We start from the raw sequence: 18,533 nt of genomic DNA, 5'->3' as shown, positions 1-18,533 counted from the left end.
AAAAAGAATATATATAGATCCCACGCACTGTGGGAATCGATGCAAGCAAAGCTTTCTGTGCTGTTTGCGTTCAGTGGCAATATTTGGCGGTGATGTTGACGGCCTACGACAGTCGTGATGCGATGTTAAATGTTACCTTACGTGCACCACTTGTGTTTGCCTACGTAGTACACCAAACAGCGAGGCGTGTTTGCTCGAGGCATTGTTGTGCGCCATTGTTCGTATGCTGCAAGCAATTTAGCACTGCCATTCTTCACACGGGCGCATGGCATCGTGGCTGAAATGTTTATTTGCTCGACAGCCGCTTGCGTGTTGTCGTCTTGTCGCTGCGTGTTGTCGTCTTGACGCTGCGGTACTGAGTGCAGCTTTGCGTCTGCACGCCTGCATCAGTTGTCATCATGTACAAACTTGCAGGGTGTTTATTTTTCAGAAATAGCAGAAACGTGCCGTTTCATTCCTAAACTAACATTTTTACAGTTTCTCCGCAACTGTTGCCATGTCTAGTAGCGACTCTTCTTTTATTTAGGCGACCCCAAATGAAGCATGCTTTCTGGTGGTGTCTTTCCATTCTTCCACATCATACTATGTATGCAAGGCGCCACGAGCAAATATCAACTATTATTCATCCGTTTGGTCAGGGCGTTGGCTTTACAAATTCTCTGTATTATCTTTCCATTGACTATCTCCCCTCTGGAAATTTGCACGTGAGTACAAAAGCGCTGCAGCTTCTACAATGCTTATACCGCAGGCTAACGCGTAATTACAGCGCTCCAGAGGTAATTGTGTCGATGGCCGAGGAGTTTCAGAGGACACTGTGACGGCTAAAGAACTCCAGAGGGCATTGTGGCGACGCCCGCGCAGTTCTTGCTGGAAAGGGCTCACAGACGTCACTCCCGCGTCCCTACTATGTACAAGTACAATGTAATTTCTCGTACACTGCGTACATTATGTACATTACGTACTCAACCACTCCCCAACGCCGCGTGCAGGTCAGCGACAGCAGCAGCAGTGGAAAAGCCGAAGGAAGTGGCAAAAAAAGCTTCGCTTTAAAATATTTGATACACTAGGCAATCAAAAAAGCTTTGGCCAACATTCCACATTATACTAACCATATTGCACTGAGGAGACTAGATGTGCAAGCTTCCACAGTTTCATGTGACACTGAGGCCTCGAACAACGGTGCCTGGCACATTGCATTGCACCTTTGCCTCGGCTGCATTTTTCGTTTCTGAAATTATAGACGCAACGAAGCGACATCATTAGTGTTCACAAAGTAATGCAGAGCGCATTGCAGAGCTGTAGGCAAAAAAAAAAAAAAAAGACGCGTACATAAGCAAAATTCGTGCGAAAGCTATACAACATGTATTCTCTGAAACAACGCTGTATATAATTATACATCATTGTGCGAAATTGGAATGCAAGTTGTAAGAGAAGGGGTGACGTTGCGGTAAAAAGAGAATTGTGTATTCTTCGCAGTTAGTCAATGCTAACCACCGATTCTTATGTTAAATTACTGGCCCGTTTGACTAAAAGAAAATAAAAAAAACACGCATTTTTACCCAAAAAGCGAAGCACTAATAGCGATAGCAAAGCATTAGACCACTACTCAAACTAAGGTACGTAGTTTTACCTGCCGTAACAGTAATCATTAGCTTACTAATAACCATGGTGTCACGCGAGCACAGGCATTAATGAACATATCTCATTTGACGACCGCGAACAATCGCTATCAAGTTGACTTGAAGAACGCAGAGGGGAGCGAACGTTTGTTTTGTTGCTCCCTTAAACGCGTCTCCGAACTTTTGAGATTACGCGACCTCCAGCACTACTCGCACCGAAAGAAAGCAGAAATGCAACCACGAACCGCCTCGACTTGCCCGACCTCTGCACACACCACAGATTACCTCCAGGCCAGGGCGCGGGCAGTCACGCACCCCCACAGCATGGCTAACGGAGGGTGCACGAGGCGAGTTGTGCAATACTGAACGATTTCTGTCAAGTACATCAGCCCAAAGCACGGCATCAGTACAAGAAACGTATTGTTGAGGTCATTTAGTTGCCCTGACACAACTCATCCCGCCGACAAGCTCAATATTTTAGAAAGGTCTAATCCAATATTTGCACAAAATGACAACATGACAACATCGAATTTAGCTCAATGTAAATCGAAGAGCATAAAGAAGCAAACATATCAACAATAACCTTTTTCAGAAACACTTACGCGAAGCGAGAGCATGCATCATGTCAAATGTTGAATTGCGAACCATAAAGAATTCACGTACTATCCACCCAAAAATAATTTAAAGCAAAAGTTCTGCTTACCGAGATCACATATTTTTCCGTGTGCATTTGGGACGTGGTCACAATAGTCACACCTCACCAGGTTGTCACTTTCCGACAGGCGCAGAATGGTGTATCGCTTGCACTCACAACCCGGCTCGTTGCAGCGACCGCGCAACACACCGAAAAGGTCTCTGCTGCACAAAGGCATAAGGGTGCAGCGGATGGCGCAAGTTCCCAGTAGAAGCGGTAATAACTACTGCAGGCTACAAGTGGTGGCAGCACACAATGGTGATCGGATGGTATCCAAACAAGTCAAATATAATGGCCGTCTCAGAACGACAACAACGACAGGACGACAGCGCGCTAACCACTCCCGCCGGCTCCGACCCGGCCTCCCGCTCCCGCTTAAAATCTTCCCAGCGTGCAACTCGAGCTATCTCGATTGGGCCGAGGAGGAGAGATGATAGCACCGTGGATGGCCGCGCTCCGGTGTGGCTGATGCCTGCTCGCTGCCGCCATGTTAGAAAAAGGCACTTAGAGGCACAAGCAAAAATGAAAAAAAAATGAAAACAAGCAATGAATTACAGAAATAAATGTCAGAGGTGCCAGTGATGTTATTGGTGTGATGGTGGAAGCATTTTGTGTTTGGACAGTGGTAAAGATTTCATTTCTCAGTTGGCGGCTTCACACATTTAACGCTCTTTTCATCTGTCTATGTCTCCTAAAAAAGACAACGGAGCGGACGGCGCTCGCTTGTATGTGAGTGTAGCGGCATCCTGTTCATTTCACTGAACGTTTGGCGCGTTTCGTGTCTGCTGTAACTTAAATTTGCGGTCGTTGTAATGCCAATCTTCGGCACAGCTTATAATGCCCAAAGAAAGTTGGCAGTGGAATCAGTTGCTACAAGTTTTTAAAACATCCTAAGTGCAATGCAGAATGGTTCGCCGACATGTAGGTTGTTTATTTCAAAGCAGTTACGCCGGTCGCGGAGCGCGTACCGCATCCCCAGCTCCCTCGCCGCGCGTTTATACTTCAGTACGCACGCTGCCTAGCTGGTACCGCGTGTCGGCATGGTTTTCTTAGGCACGCGCTTCTTGCACACTAACTATTAACCTCATCTTGAGCGCTTATGGTTGAATTAAGCATGGGAAATTTTTGGTTGACAGCATCAAGGCAGTGCAGGGAATGAAACGAACCCGGTTAAAGGCAGAAAATGTATGCAGACAACTGAAAGGTTCTGAGCAGGGACATTTTAGTAGACAAGTTGAATTATATTGATATGTGATAGAACCATCCAATGTTTTCAACAACCTTTTACTGAAAGACCCAACGCGTTCGTGTGCTTTTCTTCTGCTGTTCTTCCTCGCCTCGTACATGAATTTTGTTAAAACATATTCATTTTTTCTAAAGAAACTCGCCCGCTATTGTTTCTCGTGTTGAAATACCGATGTTCCATGCCTGTCTCATGGTGGCTAGAATGCGTGCGAGAGCAGGGGGCTTCCGTCACGTTCGACCACTGGGTTTCGGCAGGCAGTGCACGCCACATCATAAGATGACACAGTCTTCGTTGCTGATATTTCAAATAAGGCTGTGTGCCAAGTATGGAGGGTCGTCAAAGAACAGCGCGCAGATGAACTTGCAAGTGCGATCATGCTTGATTTATTTTTTGGTTTTAAATCGTGAAAAATGTAACTGCTTGGCTGACAGAAATTAAGACCGAATACAGCCCGAACTGCCGAAGTCCTACGTTTGTAATAACCAGATCATAAATGCAGAGCACGAACACATTAGGATACATTTATCAGCAAACGTCCAATCCATGATGTAGGTCTCCTCACTGATGCGCTGCAGTGTTCTTTAGAGGTTAAAACCTAAAGGTTACAAGGCGCTTTGCGCTGAATTAACCTTTAAATCCGTCAATTTTGACTCTTGTAACCTATAGATACATATATACGTAACAACATTTAATTAAAACATCAACATATTTCGCGTGTAACCTTTATTTTATAAGTTACTCGTGATTACAGGTTACCATAAAAGGTACCGTGCTAAGAGTGTATGTACGCAAAACTCCAAGGTGTCCCGCCGTCGGTGCTTCGTGAAGTTGTTCGAGAACGACGGATCACAGATGACGAGGAAGGACAAGGAGCAACTCCCCAATGGGCATTGAAACTCCCTCGGACGTCCGGATAATATCCCGACGTCCAAGTCCTACAGCAGTCGTCCTGGGGACATCCAGTGGATATCATTATCGGACTAATTTTAACATCCACTTCTTATCCTCCTGCGGACATCCTTAGGTCATTCGTGCTGGACATTTCGCCAATCTCCTGAGCATGACTTTGTTCGGATTTGAGTGACGAACTGCTCCCTTGCTGAGCATTTCTGCGCTTGCAAATACCAACGTAGAACTGACCTCGAGTTCATTCAAGCTATAGCCACAGCTAACTTTGTTCAATAGAAGCATCAACGTTTGTCGGCGAAATATCAACGAGTCTTCAAACATGCAGCATAAAATAAACCACATTCGATCTAATTCTACCCGCCCATGGGATTTTCTTCTTCTGGTGGAGTGCGTACAGGTACCCACGGAGGCAGGTTAGTGGACTGGTTCTAATTATAAAGCACAGCGTGATCGTAAAAGGTACGTGCATGCACATGTGACCGCCTCATTATTATTACTTGCAGAGCCACAGAATGATTTCTGTGCTTACAGTGCTCACGCATTATCACGCATATCCTTTGTGAGCCATCACGCTCGCCAGACATCGATGTGACCAGAGATCAACTGCGCCATTGTATAGTTGACGTCCATTCACGACGCTTTTCAAATAATAATTAACAGCAGCCACACATTTGCAAACTTCATAAATATTTCGATCATCTCTAAAGATGCAGAAAACGCGCCGCAAGCATACCCATTATGCTACCAGCGCAATCTTTTCTGAAGCTTAGCATACATTGCATTTTTTTTTGCCGGAGGCTATTTCTTTTTATCGTGCGGGTTCTTTCCGGTAATATTTTTGGAAGTGTGCATCGGCAGAATTTCACTGTTGGCATTAACCCTTTCGTGTTTACATTGATGTTGTGACTGTTAACAACACAATAATTTCCAGTCATCCGAAGAGGCGCCGTCGGAAACAAGAGACGTTTCGCGCGCAGCGCGAGCCAAGCGCGGGCGCGACCTTGACGGGGAGCGGCGAAAACGTACACCTGTGGGAGGTGAAATCATTCCGCCGGGAGAGAAGCGAGCACCATGCGAGCGCTGGCCTCTAGGATGAAACTTGGCCTGCGAAAAAGGCGCGAAGGCGAGCGTTTCGCGCGCTTATTGTGAGTGCAGAGGCGCCATTTTCAGTTGTCACTACGGCTGTGCAAGGTGGTCAAGACTGTTGTTTCTTTCTCCTGAGCTCCTGGCCGGGTTGGCCCCGCAGTAAAGGTAAGATGAAGCGTGCCTGGACTTTATACTATACCATGTGTTGTCGGTATGGTCTACAGGCCACATATGCACAGTAGTTCGCGTGAGCGCCTTTCTTTTAGTCGCATATGTGCAAGGAGGTGCTGCTGTACGCGATTGCTTGCGGTCGCATATGTCGCTGGGAGCTGCTACTCACTGTTAATACGGTGTAGTGCGCGTAAAGTATGCAGAAAGCTCGCAAGAGATTTGCTGAAGAGAAAGCGGCACGGGAGACGAAAAAATCCCTTCAACTTCTCCATTCTGCATGCACCGGGCAGGAGTGTTCTTCGACCAGTCGATCTGTTGTTTCGCAGTCCTTGTGCAAATTGTTCAGGAACCCGAGTCGTCAGAATATGACACACTTTCAGAAGACGCCACGTTCTGTGACCGCGATTACTCCAGGCGATTGAGATTTGGTGCGGATGGCATTCCACTTCGTCAGTCCAGTCCTATAGCTTCATCGGGTTCTGATGTGGTAACTCCACAAATACGTTTTCTAGATTCCCTGCGTCTATGGGCAATTGAAAACAACATTAAAAGGAAGGCCATTACTGACCTACTGAAGCTTCTGAAGTCCCAAGACCTTTCTAAATTGGACCTTCCCGGTGACGCGGGTACCCTCTTGAGAACACCGTGTACGCAAGGTAAATACCCGGTAACTGCTCTGAAGCCAGGTGAATATTGTCATTATGGTCTTGCTGCAGGATTGCGGTACTCTCTGAGAGCCGTGAAACAGCTCCCACGCATTCTTAAACTCACATTGAATGTGGATAGATTACCGCTTGCAAAGAGTTCCAAAATGCAACTGTGGCCAATTCAGTGCAAGGTCAGCAACTGGGGCGCTGTTACCTCACCATTTGTAATTGGTTCTTATGCAGGGCCTTCAAAGCCACTGTCTTCAAATGACTTCCTCAGACCTTTCGTTGACGAAATGCAGCATCTGTTGACACATGGGCTTGTTGTCGATAACCAAAAGATTGAACTGAGACTGAAGGCACTAGTGTGTGATGCCCCTGCACGGTCCTACATAATGATGTCGAAAGGTCATAGTGGCTACAACGGGTGCCCAAAGTGCACTGTTGAAGGCTCTTATGTGGCAGGCAAGGTTGTGTTTCTTGATTCAGATAGCCCTCTGCGCACTGATGAAAGCTTCAGGGAACAGCATGATCCCGAACATCACAGAGGAACCTCTATTCTCCTTGAGTTGCCCTTTGATACAGTACGTGATGTTCCTCTTGACTATATGCATGTTGGCCTTCTCGGTGTTGTGAGAAAACTCCTTTCCATATGGGTATCAGGACCTTTGAATGTTCGGCTCGGTCCACTTTCTCGTCTCAAGTTCAATGAACTAAGCAGTACTTTGCGTCGACATATCCCACGTGAATTTTCCCGGAAGCCATGGGGACTTGATGAGCTAGATCGTTGGAAGGCGGTTGAATTCCGGCTTCTTTTGTTCTACACAGGGCCAGTATTGCTCAAACTCATTCTTCCAGATTACCTCTATGAAAATTTTTTGGTTCTTCATGCCGCACTTTCAATTCTAGCCAGCAAGCAGTTATGTGCTCGTTATGCTGACTATGCAAAAGATCTTCTCAAGCATTTTGTAAATACATTTGCTAATTTCTATGGAAAAGACGATGTGTCTTTCAATGTTCACTGCCTGTTACACCTCCCTGACGATGTAAAGTATCATGGGGCACTGGATTGCTTCAGTGCATTCCCTTTTGAAAACAACATGCGACACCTGAAAAAGCAGCTTCGCAAGCATAGAAAACCCTTGCAGCAACTTGGAAAGCGGCTATCTGAAGCACGGTCAAGCAGTGTCGGAGAGCTTCGTGAGGAAGGCAGTGTTGTAACACCCGGTTGCCGTCATGAAAATGGTCCACTTCCTTCCACGTGCTGTGTGCCGTGCTTTCAAAGTGTGAAATGCTGAAGTTTCACCCTGAGCTTGGACAGGCAAGACAACTGCTGAATGCTGGATGAGCACATTATTATTATACGAAATATTGCCGGCTTAAAGTCAACTAAGGAGCTCTGTATCATTGGTCAAGAGTTTCGTCGAAAGGAAGACCTTTACACAGTGCCTTTTCAGTCTTCGAGACTGGGCATATACATTGTTTCAGATCTTTCAGAACTGAAAGTGTGGCCTCTGCATAACGCTCGAAAAATGGTCAGGCTCCCATGGAAGAAGCAGTTTGTGGTCGTTCCAGAGCTGCATTCAATCTAACTTGTGCTGTTTGGAAAAATATCTTTTCGGAATTGAGGCATTATTTGTGTTGCTGTATAATAGAAACTTTGTTCCATTGTTCCCCCACGAGCCTTGGGCTATACAGAACTTCAGCATATGCCAACAAATTGTATAACACTTTTAGCAGTTGCCTTTACGCATGCTAACAATACCAAGCTGTACTTTGGTAAGTATGATTGTTTTCCTTATGCAATGAAGTCCTTGCAATTTGTTTATCGCAATTATTTTTTGGGGAGACACCTATTAGTTGCCTTGGAGCTTTTTAAAACTTGAAGGGGCCCTGTAGTAGCGTTGCCCTGAACCACTTTTTATCGAAGGGGAGAAATGTATTTGAAGTGAAAATTGCTATTCCAGAAATACTTTGCCGCAAAAAGTACTTCAATGGGTTCAGCAGAAGCGGAGTTATTGGAAATCAAACACGACCTCCGCTGTGCACCCGTTTCTTCTTCAATCCCTTGCACTGCGAAGGCTACGGCGCAGTGAGGCGTGCCCACAACGCTCGACCTTCTAAATGTCACCGTGGCGCGCAGTTTAAATTTCATTTTGGATGTTTTGGATGTCATTTTAGCTGTTTTTTCATCCACTTTCGATTCCATTAATTTATATTTTTTTATTTCAGTTAGTCAGTACAAGTAATTTCACCCATGTTGTCTTTGGTGTCATTGTTAGTTTCTTAAATGATATTATTAATAAAAATAGCTTTTTCTTGTCATACCCAACCACAAATGCACATTTCTTATGTACCATATGTGGTTAAATAAAATCAAACTCATAGTGACTCACGCCACGAGGGACAATGTAACGGAGAGGTCCGAATGAATTACAGCCACTTGGGGTTCTTTAACATGCACTGACATTACAATACATGAGCCTTTTGCCTCCATTGAAATGCGACTGGCACAGCAAGAATTAATCGAACCCGCATTTTCTGGGTCAGCAGCCGAGCGCCAATACCACTGAACCACTGCTGCGGGCTAGAATACTTGTGACTTTAAAATTCCTTTTCTGGTGTATTGGCTGGAGTAGTGCCTTCATAGACTGCAGTTGATCATTTGATATTGTAACATTATTTGTGCACAATTTTGTGCTTAAATTCATTGTTTTCACAGTTTTCTTCTCCTTTGAATGACTGATTGCTGATATTTATGTCACTTTTCAGATTCTGAGTGACAAAAGGGTGTGAAATAGAAGGCATCAAGGCATCAGTGGGCATTTTGTCTTCACTGAGTACTTCATTGAGTGAAGGGCAGCCAGTCCACTGCAGCCTTTCTTTCTCGCAAGTCATGGCTGCATGCTTCTGAACGGCCTTTTTTGTGTGTATCGGTCTTAATAGATTTGCTGCTGACATGTCTCCTTTGTTGTAGTTCTCTCACTATATTTCTATTATTTTGTAATCAATTCCATTGCAGTATTTTTGTCAGTCTTATGCGGCTACTTCCGTTGCAGTTTGTGTTACCACTAAAGAAAGCTGAACTAGCTGGTAAATGTTCACACTTTTGCATACAGCACAACATGCATAAATGCACAGTACCACTTGTGTGTACTTCCTGTTGTCCATTGTCATGTTACGTGGTATTGTAGGAACCATGCTAAAGTGTAAGCTTACTACTATCTTTCACAATTCAAGTGATGGCTAAGTTCTAGTGTGTTGCAAGGTGAGGCTACGAAACAGTTTGTTTACATTTTATTATACCTCTTTTGTGTTACGATGTGGCCGTGAGTCGGAAAGGCTGCACTATATTGAGCAGTACTGCATGAGGACTCCAGTTTCAGTATGTATCAACCGTTCCATTCATTGCTATTTACTTCTTTTCCTCAGGAAGAGGTGGCAGGGCTACTAGCATGTAGCAAGTCAATGCTACACATGGTAAATGGTAAACCATTCTGTGTCACTTCCAGTTTTATGTTTATTTGTTACAAACAATAATTTCCTTGATAGTTATTTTACTGTGAAGTATTTATCATTTATGCTGGTCTTTGCTGGCAGCAAAAAGTCTGCTCTCTTCTAGTCGTTTTACTTTTATGCGTAGCGTTGTATTTGTTTTCTTGCTCTCAGCCCAGAGTTTTTATCTAGTACATAGCGAGAATCACTGTTTCAGTTCTTATTTGCATTTTGTTTTACTGTGACTTACTTTTTCGAGAAGAAACAGTATTTTATTTGTAGTGCATTGCAAGTTTGTCACATTTCAGCTACTGTTTGCATAGTTTTGTTCATATGCATATATAAACCAAGGAGGGATCATTTGCCGTTTCCAAGGTATTGCTAGAATATGAAAAAAAAGGCACAGTCCAGATAATTTATGTCTCAGATGTGTGATATTTTAGGTGTGAGGATTGCTAGTACCTTTATGTTCCTTGTATACTCATTACTGAATGTAGTGAAACGCGATAGCGTACTGATCGCCAGCTTTTTTTTCGGGGATAGGAGCCTCACCTCAAGACTCATTCACGCTAATGAAACAGTGAATACCTGCGCTCTGTTCATGTCTCGTATACCATGTGGCATTCTGAGCTTTTTTCTCATGCTCCCTGATGTTAAGGTGAAGAATAATCGTACTATAGTGAAAGAAGTGTACCATGCTTTTGAAGTACCCTGAGTGCTACACCTGGCCCTGCCACCTTGATGTTTCTAAACATATACTACCGATAGGTGTGCTTAGTAAACACTCTTATAGCACTTGGGGGCTGGAAATTTTAATGTACTTCTGTAAAAGCTGTCACCTGCAGACTTTGTCTTAGTTTGTGCTAATAAGTTGTTGGCTTTTATTATAATGCAGGACTGTCACATATTCTTTCTCTGAATGTTACAGGTTTGCAGTATATCAATGGTCTTATGACCAGTTCTGTGTTTGAGTACTTGTAACACTTGCATCACTATACCGGCTCTCCATGTATTAAATCGAGTTTTTGTAATGGAAATGAATAAAAATTTCTGTGAAAGTGATTGTCCATTTTATGTAAACTTAGCTTGCTTTGGAATCTTTGTTCCATGGGTGCAAGTTGTATTTTCAGTGGTGCATGTCAGTATACTGCGTCATCTTTGCAGCACAGATTCTACACAAAGCCAATGTTTACGCTAACTGTGCTATTCAGCCCATTTAAATAAAAATGAACATCCTGCAGACATCCCTTAATGGTCCACAGTTCGTCGTACGGATGTCTGACGGACGTTTAGCAATGAAAACCTAAACAAATTCTTGCGTCCGAGGAACATCCGTATATCCGTTCTAGACATCCACGGGACACCCCTCGGACTGCCAATTAGTATGCGCCTGCTAGTCCTGTGGATGTCCGCCGTACGCCCTTAGGCGATCTGCGGACGTCCTATGGATGACCAAGATATCCAGAAGTGGTAGTCCAGTAGACGTCCAGAGGAGTTCGAATGCCCATTGGGTCAGGGCCGTCGGGGTTGATATTGCGGTGGTAGAGGATGCCGTCATACAGCACGAACATGCGGCACATGCCGTCGGTGCTGCCGGATACCAATCTGGCGATGATGGACTGCAAGGATGCGTCACGTTGTTGTTAAGCGCGCATGGCGGTTAAGTCAGTCAAAGCCATCACGCAGGTCACCGGATCATGCGCAATAGGATCGGGAGGATCCACGGGGTGACGCTAAAGGCAGTCAGCGTCCTTGTGGAGGCGTCCAGTCTTGTAATGGGCACTAAATGAAAACTCCTGGAGCCGCAAAGGCCAGTGACCATGCCGTCCAGTCGGGTCCTGAAGGGAAGACAGCCAGCAGAGTGCGTGGTGGTCTGTGACGACCGAAAACGTGCGGCCCTACAAATATGGCTGGAACTTGGTGAAAGCCCAAGCAAAAGCCAAGCACTCCCGCTCGGTGATGGAGTAATTTCTCTCGGCAGGTGACAGCAGGCGGCTGGCGTAAGCTATCACGTACTCGGTACCATTCTGTTGTTGGGCGAGAACAGCCCCGATGTCATGGCCGCTTGTCAGTGTGGACTCCGGTCGGTGCAGATGAATCAAAGTGGGCAAGTATGGAAGGGGTGGTCAGAAACCCGATGAGAGCGGCGAACGCGTGAGCCTGCTCCGGGCCCCATGAGAATGGCATGTTCTTTAGAAGATCTGTCAAAGGCCGAAAAACGTCGGCGAAGTTTTTGATGCAAGGGCGAAAGGAAGAACACAGGTCGACGAAGCAGGTATGTCAGAAGCAGAACGTGGCACAGGGAAACTGCGTACGGCGCGAACTTTTTCCGGATCTGGTTGAACACCGGATCGTTCAACGAGGTGTCCCAACACGGTAATCTGACGGCGCCCGAATTGACATTTCGTGGAGTTCAGTTGGAGGCTGGCTTTCCGGAAGACCGCAAGAATGGCAGTGAGTCAGAGAATGTGGCTGCCGAACGTGGGAGAAAAAACAATAACCTCGTCAAGGTAACAAAGACAGGTGGTCCCCTTGTAGCCTCGCAGAAGAGAGTCCATCATACGTTCAAATGTCGGAGGAGCATTGCATAGGCCAAAGGGCATGATTTTGAACTGATATAAGCCATCCGGCGTGATGAAGGCCGTCTTCTCGCAGTCCATTTCATCAACTGAAGTCTGCCTGTAGCCAGATCGAAGACCGATGGACGATGTTAAGAACGGCCCGCTGAGGTGCAAGTTTTGCCTTCCAGTTGCGAGAGCGGCGTCAACTTTTCTTGGAAAGTTGCATGCACGTTGATGCACGTTGAAGCACGATGCACGTTGAAGCCAAACGGCGTCACTAAATCTACTGTGTGCGGAGGACAACGCCGCGTCCTCGCCTCTCCGTCGCGGGAGCCGAGATGAGTTCGACGTACCAGGCTTTATGACTCTTTTTTAGGCTTGTAGCGCAGCTCGGAAGAGCAAAAAAGGAAGGAGGTAGGGGTAATCAAAGGGAACGGAAAACAGAGTGAGCGCTAACTTCCAACTGACAGTTTGTTTCGTGACACAAGACTACTTATACACTCGGCAAACCATGTGACATCAGGAGATAACAAAGAAATGAAGCAACAAAACCGATAGTAACCAAGTGGTAACATATTCAGACAGCCTGGGGCTGCAGTCGGAGATACGCCAATTCATTGTTTGATAATGATAATGAAGGTGAGCTTACACATGCATGGCCCAGACCAATGATAGCCTTTGCTTCGATGATTTCTCTTGTGAGCTGATTACGACTGCGACCAAGAATGACGCATTCTTCTAAGACAGGTTCGCAACCACACGTTTTGCAGTGCTGCGCAAGAAACCCCCCAGCTGTAATACAATTCTTGGCATTGTAACTATGTTCGCGCAGCCGGTCATTCAGGCATCGGCCAGTTTGACCAACGTAACGTTTTCCGCACTTGAGTGGAAAACAATAAACGACACAATGTGTGCAATTAACAAACTTATTTTTGTGGTTCTTGTCACAGGAAAGAGGAGCTACCTTATTGGGATTAGTGAGTTTACAAATCCTCATAAGCTTGTTAGGGGCAGAAAACACTACACGAACATTCGCTCGCTGGGCGATTTTCTTAAGATTATGTGAGATGGTGTGAATATAAGGGATGACGCTAGTCCTACCCCTAGTAGTTACAGGATTATCTGCGTGCTGGTTGTCTTTTCTATGCTCTCTTAGAATTCGTTCTGCTATTGACACTTGTAGGGACACGGGATAACCAGCCTGCGAAAGCCGATCGCACTGAGAGGCAAAGCTAGACGAAACAGTATGGTGGCACGACTTTTTCAAAGCATTATTAAGGCAAAGGTTAGCAATTCCTCTCTTGATCAACTTGGAATGGGCAGAATGAAACGGAAGAAGTGGTTTGTTAGCACGAGGTTCATAGGACCAACACGTATGAATATCCGAACAAGCTAAGCGCAAATCCAAAAACCGGATCTCATGATCCTGAGGGAGCTCGTAGGTAACGTCAAGGGGCGCAAGGCATTCTTGGACTATTGGCACTACCGAGGCAACCTCAGTCTCAAGGTCAGCCGGCGAACACTGAACACAGAACAAAAAATCGTCCACGTAACGAAATATTTTAAAAATGTTAGTCTGACAAAGGTTGACTGACATGGCGACGTCTAGGCGAGCTAAAAATAAATCGCTGAGGAGCGGGGCAATGCACGAACCAATGCACACTCCGTTTTTCTGCGAATAGATGGTGTCATTCCATGTAATGAACGTAGATGACAAATAAAAGCTCAAAAGTTCTAAAAAGTGATCACTAGACATGCCAGCATTATTTTGAAAACAGGTGACGCCAAATTCATCAATTGTCTGCGAAATAGCTGACAGCAGGTCATTGTGAGGAATAGAATAGTAGAGGTCTTTCACATCGACGGAGAAGAGTTGAAAGCCTCGATCAGAGTTGTCCTTTAAAAATTCAATTACTTCATCGGAGTTGCGTATTAACAACGGGTCATTCATGGGTAAAATGGCTAGCTTGGCCTGCAGAAACAGTGCGACAGACTTCTGCCACGTGTCTTTTTCTGAAACAATAACCCTCAACGGGACGTCAGGTTTGTGCGTTTTCGCGCTAAAGAACACCTCTAGGTGATCTCGTTTGCTGCTGGCAATACTTCTTAACACTTTGTCCAAGTTGCATTCCCTGCAAAGTTTCTTAGCCTTAGCTTTTACCTTACTTAAGGACACTATCCTGACGCTTAAAAACGGCGGAAATTGCCAGACCAGCTTTTGCGTGAAAATTCCCATCCGAGAATACACAGAACCCGCCTTCTTTATCTGCCGGTAACACGCAAATCGAATTGTCACGCAGATAGTTAGCTACACGTCTCAACGACATCTTCGGAAGTGCCTGTCTAGAGCGGGATATGGCCCCTACTCCTTTGGAAATAACGCGCGAAACATCCTCTTCCGCCGCGAACTTGGAAATCTGCCTCACCATTGAGAGCATCTCTTCCGGTGGTTTACTAGACTCCACCGCGAACTTAGGTCCCAACGCCAAAACGTTGTGGATGTGTTCTGGTAGGTCCAAATTTTCCGGCGAGTGAACAGTGTTTCCAGGAGTCGGTCTTCTCCCGGAACAACGCCCACGAAGATCACGCAACTGGCACTGCCACAAGCACTCGGTTTTCTGGTCAGCGAAGCGTAGGAATTTCCGCAGTGTTAGACCCAGCGAAGAAGGTTCCGTAGAAACTTTTAGCTGAGTAGAGAGCACCTGGCGGTAGAGCCGAGCCTGCCTGCGCAACTCGGATTTGAGAATCTTGCAGATTCTTCTGGAATGTCCGGATGAGGGAATGAATCCACCAAAGAGGGAACCTACTTCCAGTGGGATGATCTTGCGGCGAGCACAAAATGCCAAGGTACGGGCTTTGCATACGGTTGCCGCGATGAGCGATACAGTAGCATACGGGTCACGAGTTGTAGCAAGAGAGGGGCCCGTTGAACTAGAAATGAAGGTCAAAAGCGTGGCAGTTTGGGCGAGTTGGTATGTCATGACTGTTTTAGGCTTGTAGCGCAGCTCGGAAGAGCTGCGCTACAACATGACTCAACACGCCACCGCCAACGTGGTCTGCCGCGAGCGGATGGAGTGCTCGAGGGAACGTAGTTGGAGCCCCCTTCCCACTCGCCGTTCAAGACGCAAGACAATGGACAACCGGCGGCCGCGCTGCGGGGGTCAGCTCGGGGAATAAAATGCGCCTTTCCTGACGTAAGCCCCGAGCGCTGCGAAGACCATCTGACGTCGGTGGGGGCCATGAACCTGTGCGGAAGTGTGTGCGTGAGTGTGTGTGTGAGTGTGTGTGTCCCTCCCGCAGAGAGACGACTCGTTTACGATGACTGGTCGAACGTTTCCCTCACCTTGGGATCGAGGGAGGACCGAGTGTTTATAAACCGCTGTTGTGCGGCTGCTCAGTGTACTTTCTCTCACAATCATGCTAGACTGATGAACTGCAACGTCCTTATGTAGATACTGTAAATAAACCCATATTCCTCGTTCTCGATGAGAAGCAGTCCTTCCCTTCAACAACGTCCTCAGCGTGGATAAGTTGGACGACGGCATGGGCCAGCTACCATCTAATTCACGCCCGACTCCAATCTTGACAACTGATTACGAGCGATGGGATTGACCTCCCAATCCTTACAACGAGAAGTATGTAGCTCCGTAGAAGCAGTCTAAGGCGTCATCGATGCGTAGTAGTCTGCAGACTTCTTTTCGCGGAATCTTGTTTAAGTGGCGATAGTCGACACAAGCACACCAGGTACCATCTTTCTTTTTCACAAGGACGACAGGCGAAGCCCAAGGGCTGGCTGATGGCTCGATGACAGCGGTGAGCCAAATCACCGTCATTAGTATCGGCTCCGTCGCGTTTGCTCCGTCGCCGTTGCGGATGCGAGGGCTTCTCCGTCCGCGCTGTCACCCGCTGTCCTATCCTATTCATGAAGAAAACTCGCATATAATCCGCGCCCGGGCCCCACTTCACTGTCACATATTTTTTGAAATTTTGGTGCGGGTTATAAGCGCAAATTCACGGTAAATTCCAGAATTTCCTTCTTCAGCGTAATGTTGGCTATGAGAGCTTCCATCTAAATATACATGGGAACGGAGAAATTGATTTGCTTGGATTCCATTGCACTGATTTCTGCTTAAATTTCTCGCATTTGAAAGAAAGTCTCGGCATCTAGCTAATATATTAGGCAGATTGTTTTTTACTCGGCCCGCCAGCTTTTTTTCAAAACGTATTTTATTATGTAAAAAAAGCAAAAAAAACTAGTTTATAAAGTTTCGAACTCTGTAACTCAGTAATACATTAAGATATCACAATGCTTGCCATTCTGAAAGCGAGCTTTCTAACCTTTTAGGCGCAAAGTATGTTTGCGCAATGTAACCTAAGCAGAACGCTAATCAGGGGACCCCTTTAGCATCACTTTCTGCGTTTGAAATACCTGCATTTCAACCGCGTTTTGTGCGTTATCCGAAGAAAACTTCTTTCACTGGCACATAAAAACTGAAGCATTTAATTTGCCTAATTTCTTTTTTTACTAAAGTTAATTGCACTTCTTTGTATCAAGGGCATCCTGCCAACAAGAGCAGTAAGCGTTATTGCATCCGCAACCATGAGACTTGGTTACTGGCCTCTGTATTTTCTTAGGCGCTGGACAGAAGTTGAAAAGAAAAGAGGAATTGAACGCGGCAGCCCTGAACGTACAGACAGTACATTCAGGGCATATTCGTCCGCTAAGCTTGAAATATGACACTCTGCTTCGACAGCTGCGGGGAAATGCAAAGCCTATCCTGGGCAGCTTTTCTGTAAGACTCTACCTAGTGGACATCTCCATTTCGTCTGCTGCTAAAGTGATGATTGGCTGTGGCGCCTGGTCGCTGTGCACGCCCAGCCCACCCCAACCAATCAGCACTTCAGCAGCAGAGGAGGTGGAGATGTCCACTATAGGCAGAGTCTTACAGAATACCCCCCCCCCCCCCCCCCCTGTACTCGGATTTAAGTAATCGTTAGAACTCTTAGAATGGTCGAGAGAAACAAAGCAAGTGGGGGAAATATGGAGGTTAACTAGAAGGGCAAATCCCGTGTGCTACTTTGCACTGGGGAACAGGGAAGGTACAGAGATTCTGAAAAAGGGAGCACAAACACAGAATCTGAGGCGGTCGTTATCACCGCAGACTATCGCAGCTCACGATCGCTTTTAGCACAACGAACGCCACAATTAATCCGGAAACTTCTACTACGGCGTCTCTCACTTGATATCAACCAACTAACCAACCAATGGACTATTTCCTTCTCAGCTGACTCGCTAGCAAAGCGGTGCACTTTGCATCCGCGCGGCGCAGCCTGGCCACTGTAGCCTCACCTTGGTGGCCCTGTAATAGAGGCTGCCTTCTTGAAGGAGCAGCAGCATGTCCAGATTCTGCTCCTGCTCGTGGCGGGCGCACTGCACGTACGTCATCCACGACGGCATCACCGCATCGGCACCGTCCACGAAGAAGCGCACGCGGCCGCTGGCACCGTCGATGGCCTGCGAACGTGCCACCACGTCACTCCTCGGCTCGGAGGCCAGGGGAACAAAACACGTCCTTCGGGGCGTGATCGAGAATTATGGAATTTTGGAGCAGACCATTCTGAGGATAGCAAATAAACTCGAGTGCAATCTGAGGATCGCGCAAGAAGGAATAGACTGCGAAATGATTCCTTAGGAGAGCTTGTCTCGCTTTCTTGCCTGACAATGACTAAAATGTCATTGATTACTTGTATGTTACTTTGGCCGTAACATTTGTTACCATTACACAAACGCATTAAACTGAACGGTCTGGCTTGGCTGTCTCATGCATCATTTGCAGCCCGTTGCACGTTCTTTATTTTCTTTCAAAAGCGCTTTTCGAAATTCTCGTCCGTGATCTCTCAACCCACCGCGGTGGCTTAGCGGCTATGGCGTTCCGCTGTTATGCGCGAGGTTGCGGCTTCGAATAAGGAAAAAAAAGTACAAAGAAAAAAGAAAAGCGTGCGTGTACTAAGATTTAAGCGCACGTTAAGTAACTCCAGATGGTAAAAGCAATCCAGGGAGCCAATCTACGGTGCGCCTCACAATCATATCCCGGTCTTCGAACG

General features: G+C 46.2%; 1 protein-coding gene across 1 annotated transcript in view; it reads right to left on the bottom strand.

The window, feature by feature from the left end:
- LOC139054579 (PR domain zinc finger protein 12-like) overlaps positions 1-18,533 on the bottom strand; it is a 118,209-nt gene that overhangs the window by 24,802 nt on the left and 74,874 nt on the right. The window contains exon 4 of the mRNA XM_070531767.1: positions 17,779-17,943. Coding sequence (XP_070387868.1) covers positions 17,779-17,943 — 165 coding nt within the window. The remainder of the gene's footprint in view (positions 1-17,778; positions 17,944-18,533) is intronic.

Source organism: Dermacentor albipictus, chromosome 1 (assembly GCF_038994185.2).
Source record: "Dermacentor albipictus isolate Rhodes 1998 colony chromosome 1, USDA_Dalb.pri_finalv2, whole genome shotgun sequence".
Taxonomy (NCBI): Eukaryota; Metazoa; Arthropoda; class Arachnida; order Ixodida; family Ixodidae; genus Dermacentor; species Dermacentor albipictus.
This window is presented reverse-complemented; position numbering and strand designations above follow the sequence as displayed.